Consider the following 24,798-nt stretch of genomic DNA (forward strand, 5'->3'; position numbering starts at 1 on the left):
TTTAACATTGCACCGGTACCGGCTACTGGTATGAGTCGTTGAACCTAGTTATTGAAGATTGTCAGTCGTAGAACTTAGTCATTTAAGATTGAAACCCTTTATTCTTTCAAATTGAGGAACTCTGTAGTAAAAAGCATCGAAAAATATTCGATGGAAGAACAACTAACGAGCGATCCACTTACCGTTGGTTAGCAAAGTTTTGCTCATGACTTTGAGGTTACAAACGAGTTCCTGTGGCCGTCGTTTTTTCTGCCATTGATTGAAACAAATTAAAGGATTACATTGACACATATCGATGACAAAATGCACTATTGAGGTTGCAGCCGAAAACATCGCGGGCGAAAACGTTGCGGAGAAAACAACGCAAGGCGAATATGTCGTGGTACAAAAAGCATCGTGGGAGAAAAGAAAGCAAAGAGAAAAACATTGCAGTTCTTTAAACATCTTAGTACAAAATATCGTCGTCGAAAATAAAGCGGTTCAAAAACTTCGCAGTTTAAAAACATTTCCGTCGAAAATATCGTAGTAAAAAATAAAGATTTTACAAATCATCGCATGACGATAACATCGCACACATGAGTTTTTCAGGTTTGAAAAGCTGTAAATGCATTTTCGCATAAAGATTTGTAAGCGCAAGAAGTGTTAACGACACTTTAAGAATAAACGTAAACAAAACAAGGTATAATTTTCATCAAAACAATATCAGATAAATAAACGTGAAAGAAAGGAATTTGATATATAACTAAGCAATTTTTATAGAAGTAACCTGATGCAGTTATTTATCTTCTTTTTTCTAAACATTATTAAACTTCCTTTTTCTAAACATTTTTCATGAAAAATTTTGAGTAAAACTTTATAAAAAAAGATGAATTTATAAAGAAAAGATTAATTTATTATTTTTAATTAACTATGCAAATTTAACATTCTATTGAGTGCTATAAGTTGCATTAATTTTCTACTCATTTTCAAATTTTAAATGATTAAGTATCGTTCCTTCTTACTTTTTCAGCAAAAATTTATTAGTTCGTTCAAGCATATGAAATATAAAAGTAAAAATATCCTCTTTCCTTCTTGCTTTTTCAAATAATTATGCGAAAAAAGCATTTACAGCTTTTAAAACCTGAAAAACGCATATGTGCGATATTATCGTCATGCGATGATTTGTAGGTGCTTTATTTTTTACCACTATATTTTCGACGACGGGATTTTTAAACTGCGAAATTTTTGAACCGCTTTATTTTCGATGACCATATTTTGTAGCACGATGTTTTGGAACTGCGTTGTTTTCTCTTTGCTTTTTATTCCTCCCACAATGTTTTCTACCACGATGTTTTCGTCTTGCCTTTTTGTCTTCGCGATGTTTTCGGCGGAGACCACTATTGAGTAATGCTTCATTATTAGTAGTCTTCATTTTTACTATTTATATATCAAAATATTAATTTATATTTTATTTAATATGAAACAAATAGCTTCGTCGTAAAAATTTCTGACAGAATAATTTAATTACTGTCGATTGTTACGAGATTCTGGAATATAATTGTTTGAAATAGAGCAAAGTCTTAATATCTTCTTCTTCCTTCCCCTTTTTTGTGTGTGTGAGAGAAAGAGGAAATATTGTAAACTGCGTAAATAAAGTACATTTTAAACATTAATTTCTTTCAGATGTGTTAAAGCCAAAACCATAAATCCGTTAAAACTATATTCACTGCCAATTTTTTTCTTTTTTTGCTAAACATGCTGACTTACCGGAAAAGGATAAAGTGCTTTTTTTTTCTTTACATTTTGTCATCTGTTGTAAAAACCTCCTTATTTATCTGTTGGGTAATCGTTTTAGCTACCCTTATGGTATTTTGTCTATTTAAAGATAGATTTTCTCTGGTGAAAACTTTTACTGTAATAAAGAATGGCTTGATAAAGAGGGAAGACAAATAGGAATAAAAAAATCCCATTTCTTAATAAAGCGGATCTTAGGAACGAAAATTCTTTCTTCTGTATGCTCAACATTAAAGACACAGAAAACAATCGTCATACGCTATTTTACTTTTCCTTTATTTTTTCTGGAAAAAAAAAAAAAAAAAGGAAGAGGAAAAGTGCTTTTAAAAGACGGAATCTTAAAGAGTTCTATTGGATATTCTATTAAGAGCAATCGTAGATTCGTTCTAATCAATCATTTCGAGTTGTCCTTCGGCAGCACAATTTACTAAAGAGATAAAAAAGGGTTAATGTTATTTCAGTGAAACAAACATCAATTAAAATTCGGGATGGTTAGCTCAGTTAGAGTCATTTGAAAGTAAAATGTTCAGCAAAATTGTGCAAAAAATTTTTAAATTCAAGCACTAAACATATTAGCTAATTTGCAGCTGAATGTGTCTCTTTAAAAATGCAAAATTAATTTTAAAATGTAAATTTCATAGCTTTCTGCACAACCGTTAGTCTTTTTTAATTGAATCTGTTTTGTCTGTTTTAAATTAATCTATTCACAAATTTTCTCTACATTGAAATCATTATTATTCCAAAGGGTCCCCCCCCAGGGGTCGACGTAGAGAACTCTGCGAAGCTACTGGCTAGGATCTGTACCTAGGCAGTCTCGGCCACGGGGGTATAAAATTTATGAACTTGGTGGTTCTGAAGGCTCTGGGAAAGGTCACTTATTGGCCGGCCTCGGAGTCTGGCACGTCCTAGCGCGGCGTGGTACTAGTAGCCCGGGGGTCTCCCCCCGGGTTCGCTGGGTAATGTCCCGTTGCGACGGGCTCGCCCAAGCGACTGGTAGGAGCATTAGACGACCGGTGCTGCCTGGTGTCTTATCCAGGTGGTCCCCGGGTTCGCTGGGTAATGTCCCGCTGCGACGGGCTCGCCCAAGCGACTGGTAGGAGCATTAGACGACCGGTGCTGCCTGGTGTCTTATCCAGGTGGTGCGCTGCTCCCTTGGAGGGTAATAGTGGAGGTTGAACCTCCACGACGTGCCCAAAGGGGGAGTAGACCTGTAGTGGGATTAATTTTCCGGAGCAGGGAAGCCCAAACTTATCTATCTTATCTTATTCCAAAGGGGCTTTGTCCCTGAGGGACTATTGTTTTCATTTTGCGATTTTGCGTTGAAAACTTTAAAAAGCTGTATCACTTTTCAAATCCTTGCCACCAAATAGTATTGCTCTATATTAGTGATTCTTAACCGGGGGTGCGGGAATGTATTTTTGGGGGGTGCGGGAGAAGCCTCTACCTAACCATAAAAATTATTAAATATCATTTATTAAATTTCTTATAATAAAATATTTGAAATCTTCAATAGTGTCCCCAATATTGAAGCTCATAAAAATTGGTAGCACCTAGCTCACTTATCGGCAAAAGACACAGGAAAGAGCCGGTGCCGATGGGCGTATACACTACGCTACGAAAAGGCATGAAACGCTACAAACGAACGCGAACAGGCAGGTAGGCGACGGAGAAAAGAAAAAAAACTTTGTAGGAATACAAGTGGAGAACGTTATCCCAGCTTGCGCATGCGCTGAGTTCAATATGTGCTACTCCAATGGAATCTACGGATTCACAGATTTGTATCTGCATCTACTGCGCCTGTGTTAGGTTGAGTCAAGTTGAGTCAAGTACTGTGTTTGCGACATGTGTATTGTGTATTCTGACTTGTCCAGAAACCTCTTGAGACTAATATATTCTTAATTGCTCGTTCAAGCCGAATATGATTCAGTGATATTACAAACCTAAGGACATTATATATATTATATTACATTATTTCTAAATAATTAAATCGATTAAAGTGAACCCCACTATGTCACAAAAAACGACAATGGCGCGATAAGTATGCCGGTTACGGATTTACCTGCACAACCGAAAAGGATGGCACGCAACGAGCGCAATGCATCTTGTGTTCCAAAATATTTTCGAACAGCAATCTCAAACCATCAAAGTTATTAGAGCATTTCAACAATCTGCATGGTGGCAAAAAAGCGCATAGCATGAACAGCTTGATGTCAAAGAAGGCTCGGTTTAATACCAGTGGAACTATCCTAAAATTGTGCGGACCAGCAACTCAAAAACCTTTATTAGAAGCGTCATATCAAGTGGCATATTTATATGAAAAAAAAAAAAGAAAGAAAGAAACCTCACACAATCGCTGAAGAGTTGATTAAACCTTTTGCTTTAATTATTGCTAAAACAGTTTTAGATTCGGAAGTACATAAAAAAATTCCAAAAGATTCCATTATCGAATGATATTATACGATCGCGAATACAAGATCTCAGTGAAGATATTTTAATGCAAGTAATTGAAGACATAAAAATCAGTCCACTAAAAATAGGCATGCAACTGGATGAGTCAACTGATGTTGATAATTGTAGCCATCGTTTGGTATTTGTCAGGTATGTGAAGGAAAAAAAAGTGATAGAAGAATTTCTATTTTGTGAGCCACTGAAGGTGAATACGAGAGGAATTGATGTTTTTTCAATCGCATCAAAGATTTTTTTACTAAATATCAATTACCTATGAATGTGATTGGCTCAATATGCACTGATGGAGCCCCAACAATGTTAGGCAAAAATTCGGGATTTTTTTTGCACATGAAAAGAGAATTACCGGAAGTTATAATAACGAATTGCATGTTGCATCGTCATGCACTTGCGTCGAAAGCATTGCCAGAAAGTTTAAAACAACATCTACCTACAGCAGTAAATGTAGTAAAATACATTCGAGGTCGAGCGCTTAATCATCGCAGTTTTCGTGCATTTTGCGAAGAAATCGGTGCTGATCATACCGTGCTCCTATATCACACCGAAATACGATGGTTATCTAAAGGTTGCATGCTTAACAGAGTTTTTGAATTCCGTGAGGAAATTTTTCAATTACTGACTAGTCAAAACTGTTATTTAGTAAAAGATTTTGAGAGTAATGATGCAATGCTGAGGCTGGCCTACTTAGCAGACATATTTAGCCATTTAAATGAATTGAATCGATCAATGCAAGGATTTGGTATAAATATAATAATATCTAGTGAAAAATTATCTTCATTTATCGCAAAATTAGAAATTTGGATACGTCGAGTAGAAAAGGAGAATTTTGCAAACTTTCCCTTGCTTGATTCTGTTATTGTGAAAAATGAAAAGAATACAATTATACCCGACATTGTAATACATTTGAGACTATTGAGCGAATCATTCAATGGATATTTTTCTACCGGAAATATTACCAAAACTGAGAGATGGATACTGGATCCATTTCTATTTGACTTAAATTTGATGGATGATAGTGATCTGAAAAAAGAACAACTTATTAAAATGCGAGCAAGTGGACATGTTCAAATGGAATTCGAACAATTAGAATTGCAACAATTCTGGTGTTCACAGTTACAACGTTATCCAGAGCTGGCGAACGGAGCACTGTAATTACTCTTACCCTTTGCTACCACCTACTTGTGTGAAATGGGATTTTCATCGCTTTTGCATATAAAAACTAAAGCGAGAAATCGCTTAAATGCAAGTGATGACGCGTATGTCTTTCAAAAAAGGAACCTCGCTTCGCCAGTATAATAATGAACAATCAACAAAAGACTAGTCATTAATAAAAAAATATTGTTTTGTATTTATATAAAATGTACAATGTTTTTCAATAAACAATAAGTTTCGCAAAAAATGCATTTTTCTAGACTAAAAAAATTAAAACACATTTTTCAATGGGGTGCGGAGATGTATTTTCAGATTCAATGGGGTGCGACTCGCTAGAAAGGTTAAGAAACACTGCCCTATACGATACAGAGAAAACTGCAAAGCACATTTTAAAATTAAAACATCCTAAAGAAACAGAAGCAGAAGAGAAAACAGCAATAAATATAAAAGTATTTTCAAGCGAGAAGCCTGTGTCCAGTTTTTCCATTTATTCATAATGTAACTGACGTTATTCATAGCTTACTGGAATGTTCTCATATGAATATCCCAGCATGTTTCATGCAAATTTCCCATTTGTTGCATGCCATGTTAGCTATTTGTATGGTGAACAATGTAGAAAATTAAAAAGTGATAAAATTATTTTCTTCAGATCACTTATTAAAATTGATTAAGAAAGTATGTAAATAAAACTGGAAAAAACTTTTTAAAAAATGTTATCTGTGTTTTAATTTTTTCCCCTTTTTTTTAATTCTGCTACAAAAAATTAATGTATTGAATTCTCTTCCAGAGGTGAAACTAAAATGTGTGTGCGACTCGTGCGAGAACAATCGCACATGTGTGACAGATGGCTTATGTTACACCAGCGTACACAAAGAAAGCGATGGGACGATATCAAAAATGTACAGGTACTGTGTGTTTTACTTTTCCAAGAATTATTTGTATTATTTGAATTAATACTTGTGATGTCTGTAAGTTTAAGAAAATCTTAGCTTAATATAAAGGGTGAGCATAAAATCTTTCCATTTAAAAACAATTTCGTTTGGGAATGGCTTTATGGCCACCCTGTATATTACAATAATGCTAATTTTTTGGGTGGTATATATGCGTGACAGTGTCATTGTGGGAAAAATAGCCTTTTCTATTTCTACTTTCTGAAACTTATCATAATGTTTTTTTAATGCAGATATACCCTGCTTATGTATATTCACTTCACCATTTTTCACCACCATTTAGGCGAAAACATTAAATTAACTAATTCCTTGTTCTGTTTATTGAAATGAGTACGAAGAAAATTTTGCTTTTGCGAAGAAATGTAAAAAAAATGTATTGTTCAGCATTTGTTTTGTATTCTAATTGTAAAAAAGTATAACCATTTAACATTAATGATAATTTGTTTTATCCAAATGCTAATATTTATAATATGTTGCTGTTTAAAAGCATAACTGTTATCCTGAGCATGATATTCAACATTTGCATTATATTTATTTATCATATAATTGCATTATATTTATTTATCAAGTGCTCACGAATTGAAGTAAACATATCATATCTTTTGAAACACTTTAGGTTAGAAATTCATAATTACTTTTATCTCGTCTCATTTGTATGTTTTCTAAACTCTGTTTACTTAAACATATACCTACTAGCGGAAGTACCCGATGTTAAGTTAGATTGAGAGTAATGTATCTATCAACAAAGAGAACATACCGCTATAATCCATCTCTAATAGCAATGCAAAAAATACGATTCATAGTCATACATTTTTCATTCGGATGCGATATGGAACCCAACAAAATTTCGATAGAAAAATAAGCTAATTCTCGCTGATTATATAAGCAACAGCAGCACACAGTTTTTAATTATTTCCGTCTTTCTAATCAGTCGTAAAAGCTCAAGTTCCATGCAATATTTCACCTACACTAAATATTAGTCGATTAAATGTGGCAAAACATTCATCAGAAATCAATAATGGAACAAACAAGCATTCTTCTTTATATGTATAGATTTTGTAAAACATAAAAAATTTTTGATTAACAAACTCTATGATTTGAAAGCGAGGAGTAGCAATACGTTTTGAAGCATTTTTATCTCCAGCGTGCCAAAATGTTGTCGCTCAAAAGAATGATTGCAAAAATTAGCGCTTTCAGAGTTTTTAATTAATATTTCGGCTGATTAAAGTCGTACGAAGATGAGAATAGTCAAAATAGCTTCCCATAAATTTTTGGATTTGGAAATGATGTATTTTATGTTTAACAATTCAATTTTCATTTCATCGTAAAACTTAGATATTTATATGTCGTAAAACTTAGATATTTTTTATTGACAATCTCTAGGATTTGAAAGCGAGCAGTGGCAACAACTTTCGAAATAAAGCATATTTTCATCTCCAGCTTACGAGGCTGTTGCCACTCGGGGAAAAATTATTGTTTTTCCGAGTTTTCTATTAATATCCCTGATTTTAACTACTTTTTTTTTCCGAAAAAAAGCGTACGTCGGCCTTTTCAAGAACCCAGGAAAAAATTGTAGAAAGTTTGGTGACGATAGCTATAATAGTGACTGAGTTGCTCGCGAACAAACACACACGCAGACTTTCTTCTTTATATGTATAGATATACGCATAATGTGTTTTTATAATTAAGTTTGTATTCAGTTCCGTAATTCAGAAATAATTCAGAAATAAATTCAGAAATATTTCAGAAATATTTCGTAATTCAGAAATAAATTCTATGAAAGAAAGGTATATAGTTTTTTTATCTAATAATCTTAACGTAAACGATTGTTAAATTGGTAAAGAGAAACTTGTGTTCTTTCTCTAATTGTTCTAATTTTCTGAATAGTTTTTAAATGGACATTCTAACTGCAAAAAACGCGAGAACTTCCTTGCGTAACATTTTAATGGCCGGTTGCCAACCCGAAGAGTATAATTTTTCTTCTTGCAGTTTAAATTAATATATCAGTTTGTCATTAATTTATTAAGCTGATAATTTAACACTTGAACCCATAAACCTGTTTTTCCGCTACTTTCTAAAACTAGTTATGATATTGCGTTCTTTAAAAATGATAGGAAAAATATTTTTTCTTTCCATTTATTTAACGACGAAATGTGACGATACAAAGGGAGTGTAAATATGTGTGTCTGGTTGCTGAAACATCTATTAAAATGACTTAAGATTTTTTTTTTCGTTCAGAATGTTTGTATCACCCATGCAATAATTGAATTTTTCAGACAGACGTTTGCGATAAAATGTATATGTATTTGCTGGGTGCGCAGTTGAGCAAATATACCATCTAGAGTTCTTAAAAACTTTTGACAGTAAAAATGTTTCATTTGTGGTAGAACGGATATGATCACCGAATGCTTTGATTTTTTTTATCTACCTATCTACATATATAAAGAAAAATGTCTGCCTGTGTGTTTGTTTGTTCGCGATTAACTCAGTCACTACTATAGCTATGATCACCAAATTTTCTACAATTCTTTTCTGGGTCCTGGGAAAGGTCGACATCCACTTTTTTTTCCAAAAAAGGCAACTGAAATCAGAGATATTAATTAATAACTCTGAAACCCCTAATATACGCCCTCATTTTTCCGAGTGGCAACAGTTTTGCATGCTGGAGATAAAAGTCTGCTGTATTTCCAGAAGAGTTGCCACTGCTGGCTTTCAAATCGTAGAGTTTGCTAATAAAAAAATTTCTTAAGTTTTACGATGAAAGAAAAAATAACATTGCCGAACATTAAATACATCATTCGTGATTCTAAAAGCCCGTGGGAAGCTATTTCGACTATCCCCATCTTCGTACGACTTTAATTGGACCAGATATTAATTAAAAACTCTGAAAACATTAATTTTCACACTCATTTTTCCGAGTGGCAACAGTCTCGCGCGTTGGACATCAAAATGCTTTATTTCGAAATGTGTTGCTACTGCTCGCTTTCAAATCGTAGAGTTTGTTAATCAAAAATTTGTAAGTTGTACAGATTCTATATATATAAAAAAGAATGTCTGTTTGTGTTTTTGTTTGTTCGCGTTACTCACTTCTGATCAATTATGATCCATTTTTTGCCACATTTAATCGACTAAAATTGAATATAGGTGAAATATTGGATGGAACTTGAGCGCTGTGCAAAAAGAAAAAAAGAAAGGACCGTTCAATATCTCCCATTCTACTGGGCGGATTGACGAAATTAAAAAATTGCGTTTTTCATGTCTCGAAAGCGCGACAGGGTATGTATTAGATTTATATTTAGCATCATTGTATTGTAGGTATTTAGACACGAAATCGGACTTTTTCGGAAATAACGTGACAACATTTTTTCATATTTCAATTCTACGACTCAGATTATGCCGAAATACTAAATTTTGCAAACTTTGGTGCGAAATCTACGCAGAAATTCAAAAATTTATTATGGCGCAATTTTTTTTTTTTTTTCAGTTTGCGTTAAGAATAATTCACTTGGCGAACTTCTTAATTTACAGCAACCTATTTTCTTGCGAGCGGAAAAAAGTCATCGTTCATACTTTCAGATAATTTTAATAAAGTGCGTAAACCACATTTGGCGTTATTATCACTTATAACGAACATGCCAAATTTCAAAACGCGGCAATATGTATATTGATGTGCATTTTAGAAAATATTGAATAAAAAACTCTAATTTTTTGGAAGTATGCCTAGAAATACATCTACTTTAACATGATGTTAAAAATTTTATATGCTATAAAACAATAATGTTATAAAAACTATTTAAAAATATAAATTTTAAAAATAAATCATAAAAAATGTGCGAATTATATTTGGATTAAGACTAAATTTCGAATTCTGGAAGAAGGAATCAAGTAAGTTTAATAAAAAAAAGAGATGTTAACAAATATATATCAAATTCAATTAACATTGAGGAGTTAAAATTTTGAGAGCTAATTTTTGAAAAACTACTCCCGCGATATTTACAAAACTTGACAGGTTGACATAATTTGAGTCGTAGACTCGAAATATGGAAAGAAATTGCCATGTCATTTCGGGAAAAGTCGGATTTTGTGTCAAAACACCTATATTAGAACAGTGTTAAATACAAATCTAATACATATCGTGCTTTTGAGACATGAAAAACGTTAGTTTAATTTCGTCAGTCGGCCCAGTAGAACGGGAGATATAGAACTTCCCTCCTCTTTTTTCCCCCGCAGTGTACATGTGTTTATGCTTTTTCGCACATAAGATTGTAGAGCCATTAGTTTTTTTTTTTTTTTTTTTTTTTTTTTCATGCTCAAAACGTGAAGAATGTGCAATGTTCTTGGACCTCTCGAATATGCGCCGTGTGTGCTGCCGTTACACCACAAAGGCATGCTGGAAGGAGGACTGTAAATGCATGGGAACTGTAAAAGTGTTTTGCACCATCTCTGTTCTCCCGACAGCTATACAGTATAGTTAAAGAAGTCAGCAGACTACACGCACATTAAATAGCTATGATATTCAAAGAAAATAAACCACTTGATAGTGTAGCCAAGGTGTTCAAACTGCCTTTACATTGGTTAACATTGGATGGAACTTGAGCGCTGTGCAAAAAGAAAAAAAAAAAAAAAAAGGACAGTTCAATATCTCCCATTCTACTGGGCGGATTGACGAAATTAAAAAATTGCGTTTTTCATGTCTCGAAAGCGCGACAGGGTATGTATTAGATTTATATTTAGCATCATTGTATTGTAGGTATTTAGACACGAAATCGGACTTTTTTAGAAATAACGTGACAACATTTTTTCATATTTCAATTCTACGACTCAAATTATGCCGAAATACTAAATTTTGCAAACTTTGGTGCGAAATCTACGCAGAATTGATAGAAAATTCAGTTTGATTTTTAATATTTTCGTGTCCAACCACACAGCTGTACTTTATTTACAGTGGTATACCTTTACCTGTCTATCATTTCTATAGCCTAAGTTTAATAGTTTTTCAAATACAAAAGAGTTATTATGAGACAGAAAAGTACTTGCTTTCGAAACAATTTTATCAGGCCTTAGCTATTGCGAATTCACTTAAATGTGCTTCAAAACTTCAGCAATCTCAAAAAAGTGGATCACATATTTCTCGAAAACTAAGTAATCTTAGTGCATATTATTTATCGTTATGAGACATATAGCGTAAGTGTACTACAGTATATCTAATATTGGTGAACTTTTTAAGATTTTCGTGAACCGTTTTAAATTTCTCTCGAGAGAATTCTGAGTTTATAATTCATTCATCCTCGCGTCTGAGTATTCAGTTGTTTATGAATGCTGTTCCTGGAAGTGCTGTTGTGGAGAATTTTCTGTCATAAACTTCTAGTAGGGGTCATCAAATAAAATGAAGATCCATAAGCACTTTGCTTAGCGCTCGAATATTTCTTTAATGGCTTCTGTAAGACTTTGCCTCTTCGCCTAGTTTTGCTAATATTTTTCGCGGGTTGATGCTCCCAGTTTATCGAGTTTGAAATTTTGAAAGTTTTCGCATCTCGGTGCTGTAAGTTGCGGTGTATACTGTAAAGTTATGAAAAATATACAAAGTATGACATCAGTCTGTAGAATCGAGTTGAAGATGAAATTAAATACGCTGAAACTTGTTACGGTATTTATTCACCTCCTTGCACGGGAGGGGGTGTGTGAAAATCAAACTTTATGCAATACGTAGCATAAATATTTCACTTTGTTCTAACAAGCACAATGCAAACAGACTATAACATTACATCTGTAGAACACAGTTATTTAAACAAAATGTGAAAAGTTTCAGATTTTAACGTTCGCCCAAAAGGGTTTGTTAAGGTTTTATACGCTCTTGCTGCCCGCCGAAAGAGGGCGTTGCTGTTATTCGTGAAACACTAAAACTAATTTATTTCAGCTTTTGAAATTTTTGATGATCTCGCAGTCTACTAGTCTGCTGTTACATTCACTTCTACTAATCCCCTTTTTTTGTCTTTTTAGCTTTATTATTAAACATCATATTCTACGCATTTTACACCATAAATAATTCAGACAGTATCGCGCGCTGGAGATAAACATGTTTTATTCCGTACGGTGTTGCTACTGCTCGCTTTGAAATCTAATCAAAAATTCAGTAAAGCTTTACGAAATGGATAATAAAACAAATTCTAAATTCAAAGTTCATGTTTCCAGCTGCCCATGTTCCGGTGGAGAACTACGTTATTCAAAATTGGATGGCTCTAGGTAACGTTGTTTTTTTCCACAATGTGAGAAACGTGCATACATTTATGCAGATTCTTCATTATTTAATTTCTTTGAATATAATGCAGGGAGATAATATATGGTGGCAACAATTTGAAATGTGATACACCGTTTACAGTGATTCAATGCAAACTACTGTTTTGAGATTAATATCCCATTCGGAAAATTGCAAGTTGCTACATCCCTGAAAAAAAATCATAGAAAACTTTATTTATTGAAAAGCTGAAATAAATTAGTTTTACTGCTTCACGAATAACAGCAACGCCCTCTTTCGGCGGGCAGCAACGTACTGAATGTCGTTACGGTATTTTAACTGGAAATGAAATTATTATCTGTAAACTTGTCGTAGTACATAAAGCACAATTTACTTCGTAAATGTAAACCTCGGTACAGTATTTTCTCTGAATGTTGATAATATAACTCTTTGTTCACATAGTTTTCGCAGACTTTTTAAAAACCCCAATAGCAGCAAATATAATAGGTTTAGTGTGTGTAATTTAAAATAGTAGTAAAAAGCATAAGTTTGTGTAGTTTTTAAAATGACAGCACTTTTTTTTAGTTTATAGTATTCCTGTTATTTTATTGTTAATAAAGAGTAAATTAAACATAATATTCTTTAATGAAATAGTTCGAAAAATAAATAGATTTTAAGGACAACTCAAACTGACAAGAGAAAAGCTGTCCTATTCTCTCGGGATTTTGATGTAAACATGATTTCGAAAACCTTAGTCTTTACCTTTTTATGAAATTGACATTCATATTCAGAACTACTTAAATATAGCTCTTTTAGAAGGAAAGTTTCTATGCAGCTCTTAATTATTTCATTATTTGCATTACGGAATTTGTATTTTGTAATGCATTCAATGTCTTCTACAGCTTTTAATTTTAAATTTCTTAAATTTTGGATACAAAGTGATAGTTGAATGTGATAATAAAATAGTTTTAGTGCTATACTGCGTAAAAATTAACAAAACTGTAAACTTAAAATAATCTGTAAATCCACGTATCTTTTTAATATTTTTGAAATTTTTTCTAAGAGAAATGCATAGGCTTATTAAAAAGTGTTTTTTGTGTTCTGAAAAGGAACCTTTTGCATGGTCTTACCAAGGCCTAAAGATATGGATTGTCATAGTAGAAAATTGAATTTTAATCACCGCGTGCGGCAAGGTTTTACTGTATTACTTAAAAGTCATTCTTTATTGTTATCTCTCTCATCTGTTCGTGTGTCTCCGGTTACCTACAGCAAGTAAGTCGAACTTGTGGGTTTGTTAAATTTTCTCAGCGTGACGTATGGTTCACGCTGAGAAAATTTAACAAAAGCTGCGATTATTTAAAAAAAAAAATTTATTACATAAAAATATGGCAACCCAAACAAACAAATATCTGAATGCCTTTCAGATTTTACATAACGCCCAAAGGGGCGTTTTTTGAACGCTTTGTGTGTTACCTTTATTTATTAAGTATTCTTCGCACTTAAAATTTAGTTCAACAGTCATTATCGCAAAAATGAGTATATCTTTAGAATTTCCGATACACAGTCTCGCATGCTGGAGATAAAATTGTTTTTTTTTTTACCCCCGTACAGTGTTGCCATTGCTCGCTTTGAAACCGTTGAGTTTGTTAATCACTTACCAAAGCTATTCGTTAAAGTTTTACAAAATATGAAATCGATAATAAAAGAAATTGCAAATTCGAAATGTGGGCTTCCAGATGCCCATATTCGGGTGGAAGCGAACGTTATTCAAAATGGGATGGCTCTAGGTACCGTCGTTTTCTCACAGTGTGAAGAGCATATTATGTTTAATGAATAACATTTAATTTATGGTCAGTTTAAGACATTCGGTCTGTTAAAATAACAACGACGATTTTTGGTTCTTCAGTTGCAAATGATAAATAAAATGGTAAATACTGTTAAAAAATTTCAAACTTAAAAAAAAAAAAAAAAAAAAAAAAAAAAAAAACTATGAATTAAGAAGCGGAAACTTACTGTTTAAAAAGTGCCAGTCCTGTCAAAAACTCCATGTCGAATCTGCTTTGGTAAGTAATTTCTCACATGTCTACGTGTAGTAAATTTTAAAAAGAACTGTAAAGATTCTTTGAAACAATCTGTGCTTTTAATAAAAACAGCTTCCTTCTCCATCTGAAATAAGCATTTTTCCTTTCTGCCTTTTTAAACTCAGAGTGGTGTGTAATTTTTGAAGTATTTGCTTTTTATTGAAGTAATAAAAATAATACCATAAGTTTCTTCGGATTTCAAAGAAAGTTATTATTCTTTCTTTTAAAAATGAGTGTTCATTCGTTTTCAATGAAAGTATTCTTCATTTATTAAATCTTCTCAAGTATAATGCAACCTGTATTTAGATTAACTCATAAGTAAGGTGCCTATCAAGTTATCGAATATTAAACTGATATTTCAGTAAAAGTTCAGTTATTTTTTATAAAAAAATTATTTTAATTTAATTTACGTATTTATTATAAAAATTTAATTTAAGCGTTTTTATAAAAATGTGATCAAATTAAATTAAATTATAAATAATATAATTTTTTATAAAAATAATTTTTAAAAAAAATATGATAAATTATTTTTATGGAAAAGTAATTTAATAAAATTTAATTACATTTTTATAAAAATATATTAAATTTAATCAAATTGTTTTTTAATTACTACGTTACTTACCTTTCGATATGAAAAATTATTTTTTTTTTTTTTTTTTTTTTTTTGTTCGTTATTATAAACCGGATCGGTAAAAAAATATTTCTACCAGAAATCATCCTCAATTTTTACATAGGCACTTTATACAAAACCCCCTTTTTTAAGCATACATATTCTATAAAGCAAATATACGTGTACCATCATATACTTATGTTGCAGGCTTACGTTCTAAAATAAAGGAGCTCGAAAAATCTTAAAGAGAACCTTCCATAATCCCATGGCCAATGTATTTAAACAAAGAACGTCGATGTTACTTCAGAATTATGACGTGGAGAAACATAGCTGCAAAATATATAAGCTTGTGCCCGATATGTGATCGTTTCAACATCCGGGGATTTTGCAATTTATCACGTTCTCCGACACATTTAATTCTCACCTAAATGCTTTTCCCGCTCTTTATGCTAATACGACGTTATGTGCACGTGGTCACGTGCGTTACGTATCGTGGAGTGCTCTGCATAATGTAGTATCAGCCACTTTTGCGGACGCGACACTCTGACTCTTCAGGAGTTAGCAATAATGGGATGGATCAGGCCTTGTTTTAATGTAGGAATTATCTTTCTTGCGTAGATTCTGTTGAGGATATATGTATTATAATATTTTTCTCTTTCGTGTATGAAATATGGAATTGCTGTTATTACCCTGTTAATATTATTCTCGAAACCGTCGTGCGAAATATGTGGTAGAATCTTTTACAAAGATTTAAGCACTTATCTTAGTGCGTGTGAATTTGGGGGAGGGGGGGGCTTTGATAGATAGAACTTTTTCTAATTACTTGAAAAATTTGAGTTTGTATTGAGCTGGTTTATGGACAGGATCAGAATGTAAATTTCGCAGTTTGAAATGTCTGTATATTTGACATCGTATTCACTTCTCCCTGGATACATTTCACATATTAAATATAAATCTGGGTCATTCGGTTTAAAAGCAGCATGTTTGGTCGCGAATAGTGCTGCAATATATCAAGAAACCATATTCTACGTTAACTTTGAAATTATCCGCGATTAGAAATCCAATTAAAAACTAAAACAAAAACAAAACAAAAATTTGAAAGCTTTCAGATTTTATATTACGTCCAAAGGGTCGTTTATTATTATTTTTTTTTTCATTTACACACACATGCACCCGTTTCGAGAGCATTTTGGCTAACGCCCCTTTGGCCTAAAAATATTTAAAAACAGCATATCTATAGAATTTTCGATATATTTAGTAGAATTTCCGATAGATTTTTAGAATATTTGATACATAGTCTCTCGCGCTGGAGATAAAAATGTTTTTTTTCTGTACAACGTTGCCATTGCTCGCTTTGAAATCCTTGAGTTTGTTTAACTAAAAATTCGTTAAAATTTTACAAAATATGAAGTAGATAATAAAACAAACTAGAAATTCAAAATATGGCCTTCCAGGTGCCCATGTTCGGGTGGAGACATACGTTATTCAAAATTTGATGGCTCTGGGTATCGTCGTTTTTTCACAGTGCGAGAAACTTACATATATTCATGCAGATTCTTCATTATTTAATTTCTTTAAAAAGAATACAGGGCGATAATTTGGGGGTGGCTGGGTTACCGGCTGCCCTCGTTTGTGGAGATACGGGGCCCCTTCTTTTGAGCTATGGAGGCACTCGTTTTGAAATCGTTGAGTTTGTTAATTAAAAATCCTTTAATATCTGTCAAGGTATGAAACAGATAATAAAAAAAATTCCAAATTCCAAATTTGGGCTTCCGGATGCCCACATTCGGGTGCAGACGTACGTTATTAAAAATTGGATGGCTCTGGGTACCGTTGTTTAAACACAATGCAAGAAAAATACATGCATTTGTGCATATTCTTCATTATTTAATTACTTTGAATATAATACAGGGCTGCAATATTTGGTGGCAGCAATTTGAAAAGTGAACCGACATTTAAAGTTTTCAACACAAAATGCCAAAATGAAATTAATAGCCCTTTCGGCTAAAACACAAGTAGTATAAAAAAGAATTTAAATCAATTCCTACTTAGGTCAGCAAAGAAAAATTTTATTTTAGTTACATTTTATTAACATTTTTTCGTTTCTAATTTATGAAGTTGATGGTGGTCTATAATTTCTCATTCTATCCATCTCTTGTAATGCTTCATTTTTTTAAGGAACCTTTCCCGTGAGTTTCGAGTAGTCCAGTTCTTCAATTAATATTCCATCTAATGATTTAACGCGATTCAAGGCGACGTATGCTTGACCTGTTGCGTAGAGTTTTCGTCCTAGATATATTACTGCATAATTTACAGTGGCTACAGTGCTTACTGCATAATCTACAGTGCTTTGCAACTTACTTTGCGAATTAATACGACATTAAATCCGCTTCATCCAACTCTATAAAACTACAGTTCTTTAATTTCATACACTTTAAAAATCTTTAGAACTCTATCTTACTGTTGCCACTTGTTTTTATTAAATATTACATTCAATTTATCACAGTCATGCACTATTATTTAGAAGTTGCTATAAAATTTATTTTTACGGTACGTGAGAATTCCTAATAAAGGATCATTATTTATAAGTCTTATAATATTCTTACGAAATGTACAGGCGCGGTAAGATGGCTTCCCCGCAAAGCAGCTATAGGGTTGCCATAAATGGCAAAGGAAGGCAGGGTTGCCACATTTGGCGAGAAATCATCCATTTGGCGACATTTGGTGACAAAATTTGCGATATGCCATGGACGGATGAAGGATCTTCTGGAACGAATTCTTACCGGTTTAGCCCAGAATGTTCTCAAACACAAGCCGAAAGCTATATAAACCCTGCTGGTACGCAGTCAGAGTGTGTCTCATCTAGTCAGTCCGTGCGGAGACGATCGAGTTGACAGCCGGCCAGCGAGTGCCGAGTGGGTCGTCGAGTGCATCGAAGAGTCTCGCGGTTAGCGCATCGTCGAGAAAGTGTGTTGAGCTCCGGGAACGACTGAACCGAGAGTCGGGAGCTGTGCTCTGTGTGTCGTCGAGTGCATCGCGAGTTGTAGCGTGGAGAGTTTCGAAAGTACGTGGAGTTCCGAGAACGACCAAGCAGAGTCGGGAGCTGTACTCTGGTGCTTTGCAGTGAAACTGTCTCCACCGTTATTGCTTGACAGTGTGAAGGCTGTGTCGCTGAACGTGTCAGCGTGTTTATTGTAGATCTTCGACGACTGTAAACGAAATTTTGGAGCTGTCCTGATTAATATTGTCTGAATAAAGTGTGTTTTCGTTACTTCATCAAGAAGTGTTGTCATTATTCACTCCAAATCTACGAACCCCGTACGAACGTGAAGGAAAAAATAACGCGACAACTGGTGTCAGAAGAAAAAAAACGTAACAATATATTTTAAAACAGCATACCTTTAGTTCCGATAAACAGGAATAAATAAGTAGGAATTGACTTTAATCTGTGAAAAGAGTGTATCGACATCAAGTGTTATCCAATACAAGTTTAAAAAAATTTATTTGAACATGAGTGGATAAATAAAAATTATTTATAAACGACTGAATATTTGAACAAGATGTAAGAGAAGAGTGTGAGCTAATAGTAGGAATTTAAAAAATAAAGTAAGCAAGAAACTTTGTTGAAGGCAAAAGTTAAAATTCAGTCTATGAAACTAAAGTTTCAAGATAAATAGAAATGTTCAAAAAGAGAAAAGGCAATAAAAAATGCAGTTTTCAAAACGCAGGAGATGTATGTATACATTATAGGTATTTGCTTGTTGTACTATCTGCTTTGTTTGTTGCTTTTTATTTGTGGAATTTGTCGATCAAATGCATAAAAAACGCTCTTAAAGATCATCATTAAATAAAATTGTAATTTATTCAATAATGTGTATAAAATACGATATAATTTTTGTAGTTATGCTTTGTAAATATTTTCTCTCCCATTTAGATAAGGATTCGTTATAATTCGAATGCTGTCAACAATTAATGCTTAATTTTGACATTATGTTCCTTCATCCTACGTTATAATAATGAGGGAGTGAAGCATGTCAAGAATGAAGGGCTTGACATATAATACCATTTTGATGTTTTGTTTGGTCATTCTTTGTGGTTTCACTATGTATTTTCGCTTTTCATTAAATTAGAAATTGAATCCTCTTTCATTTCCGACAGACATCTATATTCTGTTAGCTTACTAATTGAAAAGTCGCTGTGCCTAATGTAAGGTTTCATCTATATAACATGAATTCTCTAGTCAAACTAAATTGGAGTATCCGCAGCTATTTATTTCAACGGCTTCCTCAAATTCGAAAATTATTCCTATTGCTTTAGATTGGAATGATTCGTATTGGAATGAGTCATTGTACTAAAACTCGTCTTTCAAGAATGTATATTGTTCGTCGCCGCTGCAGTATTAAGGATTCAGACTCATCGCGATCATTTGGAATATATGACCGTGTGTGGTTTATGAGAGAAACAGCATTACTTTAATGTTCTTCGTTAATATACAATACCGCTTCGCTACAATTAAAAACAGAAAGGAAAAATTCTTGTTATTCTAGGTTATATTAAAATGTGTCATATCATTCTTCTTAGCAAAGTTGCCTCTAACATTGAAAGCAACTGATGTTAAAATATAAAATTATAAGATAAAACTTCGCTTTCATCTCTGTCCGTAAAGAATGCATTTGAAAAATCGCTTTTCGTTTATTGTAAAATTCATCCGTGAATTTCAACGCTTTTTTAAATATATTCTGTCGTGAAATCTATTAGATTGAAATTTGTGAATATTTACGTTATTAAAAACAAGCAAACTGCTGCCAAAGCAAAATTTAAAAGTTCTATGTCTTTAGTTTTTAGCAATCTTGCTTTTAAGCAAGAGAAAAGAGATGAGGACTTTGGTAAACGGCGTTTCCTCCAATGCGTGAGGAAGTTCTATGTACACCTGAAAAAAAAAAAAAAAAAAATGAAAACATTACAACATGAATGAAATCATTTCATTTCCTTCCAAGCCACAACAATTCATAAATAATTTTTTGTTTCCAAACCAGGAAACAATAGCTTTTGACGTTTCAGGTATGCGTATGACGTCATGATTTAAATTTAATGTAATATAACACCTTTTTTAATATCAATAAAAGAATTAACGTGCTTTCTTCAACATTAGAAAATGACCATGTATAATAATATGTTTAATGGTTCGTAATGCTAGTTTTATTTCATATTTTCTAAAACTTACAAATCGTAACAAACTCTACGATTTGAAAGTGAGCATTGGCAACACTTTTCGACATAAAACATATTTTTTATCTCCAGCATGTGAAGACTGTTGCCATTCGGGAAAATGAGGGCGAAAATTAGCGTTTTTAGAGATTTTAATTAATATTTCGAGTGATTAAAGTTGTTCGAAGATGATAATGATCGAAATGACTTCTCACGAATTTTTGGAATCAGGGGATAATATATATAATGTTTGGGCAATGCTATTTTTATTTCTTATTTTGTAAAACTTACAAATTTTTTATTAACAAACTCTACGATTTGAAAATGAGTAGTGGCAACACTTTTCCGTGTTTAAAGACATATTTTTCTTAATTGTCATGGTGTATTCTTTGAACTGTATGTATCAACTAAATAATGTTCTCCTCCCTTTGTTCTATTATTCTCAAAGCATTAAGCATTTTGGACTAAATCGAGCGAGAAAACCTATTTTTCTCTCCTCTAGCAGTAGTACGAATATACGTGTATTCTACATAATGCAAAAGTTGATTGCACTAAATGGATATATTAAATTCATAGAACTCATTTCTAAAATAATTTCTTTGTTTTCCAGGGCACATAGCATATTATGAAAATATTGTTTTTATCACCGGTATACCTCGAAATATTGCAGACACATCTCCAAGCAATAAATCTCTCTTACATTTTAACATTCGTAATTTGTAGATTCAAATTTCCTATACAAATTCTTATTTCCTTGGCTTTCATAAAACTGAATGCTTAAATCAAAATCTTAAGGCTATGGACTGTTGTGGTGTTCTTCGTGTCTTTTCTCAAAGATAATGTTTAGTTGTTGATTAAAAAAGGAGAGACGAAAAATTATTGTCTAATTAATTGTTAATATTTCTCAGTTCTATATAATGTAATGAAAATTTTTGAAACGGTGTGAGAATTAATAATATGTATAAGGCCCGACTTAGCTTAATTGTTCCCCGGGGCAAAAACTTCTTTTGCCCCCCCCCCTCTGCTTGACTACTTGATTAATGAAGAACCGAATTTTATGGAGGTATTTAAATTTTTCACCTCATTATAGATATATAACAAGAAAATTGACTAGAACGGAAAATAAGTCCCCCCCCCAGACAAAATATTGTTCTGTCCATTTTAATGATTTTCTGACAATTCTGTGTCCATCATTAAAAGGATATAGCACAGCTGAAGAGCCAAAATTTGAGAAAAATGCTGTTTAAATTTATAATTAGGAAATGTAAAGCCTTTTTTTATCAATTTGAGTTAATTAACGAAAAATACCATAGATAAGTCCTATCCACTTAGAGAATAGGCTAAAAAGCTTATTTCGATGCATGCCGCATCGTTTTCATAACATAAGTGCTTCTGGTTCTGCTTCTTCATTGCTGACTTCTTGTGCTTCCAGTTAAGATATCGGTTGCAGTTATCACTGTGGGTTATCATTCGATATTTGGGAAGGGATCCAGGAAGATTTTTACAGTCTTGCAAATTAAATTTATTAATCAAAGAATATTTGACATTTTGTGAGAATTTTGAGAAAATATGAGTTATAATTTATTATTGTGATTTCTCAGTGTTGCGGAATTCCAACAGGAATACACTGAACACGATGTAACTGGATTTTTCGCAGTTGCGATTGAGATGACGTAGTTTAAAAATCATATCGTTGCAGTTTGTGAACTTTCACAAGTTTCCGAAATGCAATTTTCTGATTGTTAACTTTGGTCCTTGCTGACATTAGGGCGGAATTCAGCTAAATGTTCGCAATTACGTTGGCTCACTTAAGCCAATTAGAAGCCGGTATTTTTGTAAACATATCGCATTTTGTAAAAATACAAGCTTTTGATTAGCCAAATTTATCCATAGTAATTGCGAAAATTTAGCTGAATTGCGCTCTCGAAATTCATGGATTTACGAAATATAGATTTTTTTTTTTTTTTTTTTTTTTTTTGTTCACGCGATAGACGATAGATTAATGAAGATGCTAACATAAACTGACAAATTTTATATTGTACTGATATTTTGTTTAAAAAGCGTTCATTAATAAAGGAAACGTATAATAAACTTTCTATTCGCCGGGGCAACTGCCCCATATGGCCCTGTCTTAGTCAGTGCTCTGAATTTGTTCTCTGAATTCTAATGCATATCACTGTTATAAATACATTAATACTGTGATAAAAATGCTATTTTAACACTAAACAAAGTATGACGTTTCTGTTTTAAGACATTGATTACTATTAATCTATCTCTGTTTTAAAGGCATTATCATTCTAATGTAGTTGTCTTCAATCCTGTCTAATTTTAATAATAAAAAACGTGTTTAATTCTTTGAACTCTATTTGATGTTCTATATTTTTTATATTTTTCAAATTTTAATGGAGATATTTTGAGTTTTTATGTATTTTTGTCTTGCCGCAAAATGAGAACTGAATTGATTGAATGACAAATCTATCTCTAATGAAATTCGAGGAAATAAGTTTAAATGAAATGCAGCAAAAATTGCATATAATTTAATATTCCGTACAAAGAAGTCGTGAGGTGGCACATGAAATTTTTTTAGATATAGAAAAGGAATATTGTCACTTTGAAGCTCATATGTTTTATACATTTAACTGTTCCTGAATACACGGTGAATTTTTTTCGGTGCATTTTGGAAGTAAATATGATATTAATTATCTGTCACTGAACTTCTAAGATACCATTGTACCACTCTTATTTGCCCTACTGCGATATATAATATGTATAATTAATTGAGTGCAGATATATATGTAGAATCGGTATTTACTGTCTAGGAATATGATGTTTGTAAACTTACTTCCGATGTGGCTGTCTAGGTGCTAATAAACTAGTCCGATTTATGTAAAACTTGAATATTTAATGAAACATGAATAGTTGCTACAAACTACAAGGTAATTACATACGTAGAAGGAAACAGATGAGATTATTTACAGATGAAGAGAAGGAATCGTATTTTATAAGCAAACATCTTTGAATCGCGTCATTGTCTTAATGGCGGAATCGTCTGCCTTCTATCATCGAAAAAAGTAAAAGATTTATTCTCACAGCTTGTCGCGTCATCTGATTATAATCAACGATGCCATCCCACATATATTCAATGTTTTACAGAATAATAAATTTTTATAGTCTTTCCGGATCAGTTAGAACTTTATGCATCAGAGAAAAAGAAGAATCAAATGATTCCAGAAATAGCGCAAGAACTCAATGTATCAAAGTTTAAGAGAATAGAATAATCAAGAGAATTCCAAAAATAAAAGGGGTTGTCTACGCATCACATCAACATCTCTTTGTAGGCGGGGGGGGGATAAAAGCCTCTTTTTTACTCTGATATATCACGTTCAAACTGATCTGAAAAGGTCATAAAATTTTTGCTGTTTTGTATTGTTCGCACTAAATTAATTGAAGTTTTTAGCTCATTGTTTATTTCATCTATTAATCAATTTTCAATTGAATATTTTATTTTATAGTGAACATTGTTAATCTCAAATAGCATCACAGAAAATTTGCATTTAAGTTCTAACGAGCTTCATTAGTGATAAAGAGCAGCGTGCTTGATTAGTGAAAATAAAACCAACTTGATTCATTCTAATTTTTATTTCTTGGCATAAAAAGACTAATCTAACACGATTTCAATGTCTTAAACCCGAATTGTGTTATTCTCTTTGTATAAGTATTTTTCATCTTGAATTATAAAATAGATTGAAATTTAATGGCGATTGTTATTTCAGCCCAAAAGAACTATGAATCTCGAACCCAGATTTTGCATTGTTTCACCTTTTATTCAAGTCTGTTGCCATTCGGCAAAATATAAGATATTTATCTTTTAAACTGAAATCGTCTGTTATTGATGAACAAACTGCACTGTTTGAAAGTAATAGACACAGTTCTTAAGAACATTTTTTTTTTTAATTTTAAATGTTTCAGTTGGATAAAAATGCATTTCATTAATGATATATCTAATTAAAAAACATTACATATTTTTATAGAGTTAAATTATATAGCTTTCCATTTTTCTAATGTACTATTTTGACCATAAAATGACAATTAATTTCGAAACACGACTTTGACTCCTTACTTCAATGCGTTGTTTCATTTTTCATTCGAATCTATTGCCATTCGAGAAAATACAAGAAGTTTCTGTTTCAAATTTAGTCTGTCTGTTATTGATAAACAAATTAAGGTATTTAGAAGAAATAGATGAAGTTTTTAAATTTTTTTTTAATCTCATGAACTTGTTTAATCTGATTTAAGTAAAAATGCATTTATAGAACTGCGTTA

General features: G+C 32.5%; 1 protein-coding gene across 3 annotated transcripts in view; it reads left to right on the forward strand.

Moving 5' to 3' along the window:
• The window catches only part of LOC118196559 (TGF-beta receptor type-1-like), a 632,361-nt gene that overhangs the window by 445,542 nt on the left and 162,021 nt on the right, over window positions 1-24,798 (forward strand). For all 3 annotated transcript variants that reach the window (XM_085814074.1, XM_085814073.1, XM_085814072.1), the window contains one exon: window positions 6,179-6,296. In XM_085814074.1, coding sequence (XP_085670200.1) covers window positions 6,179-6,296 — 118 coding nt within the window. The remainder of the gene's footprint in view (window positions 1-6,178; window positions 6,297-24,798) is intronic.

Source organism: Stegodyphus dumicola, chromosome 3 (assembly GCF_044657685.1).
Source record: "Stegodyphus dumicola isolate Sdum_Otavi_A_Nest chromosome 3, ASM4465768v1".
In the NCBI taxonomy this organism is placed as follows: Eukaryota; Metazoa; Arthropoda; class Arachnida; order Araneae; family Eresidae; genus Stegodyphus; species Stegodyphus dumicola.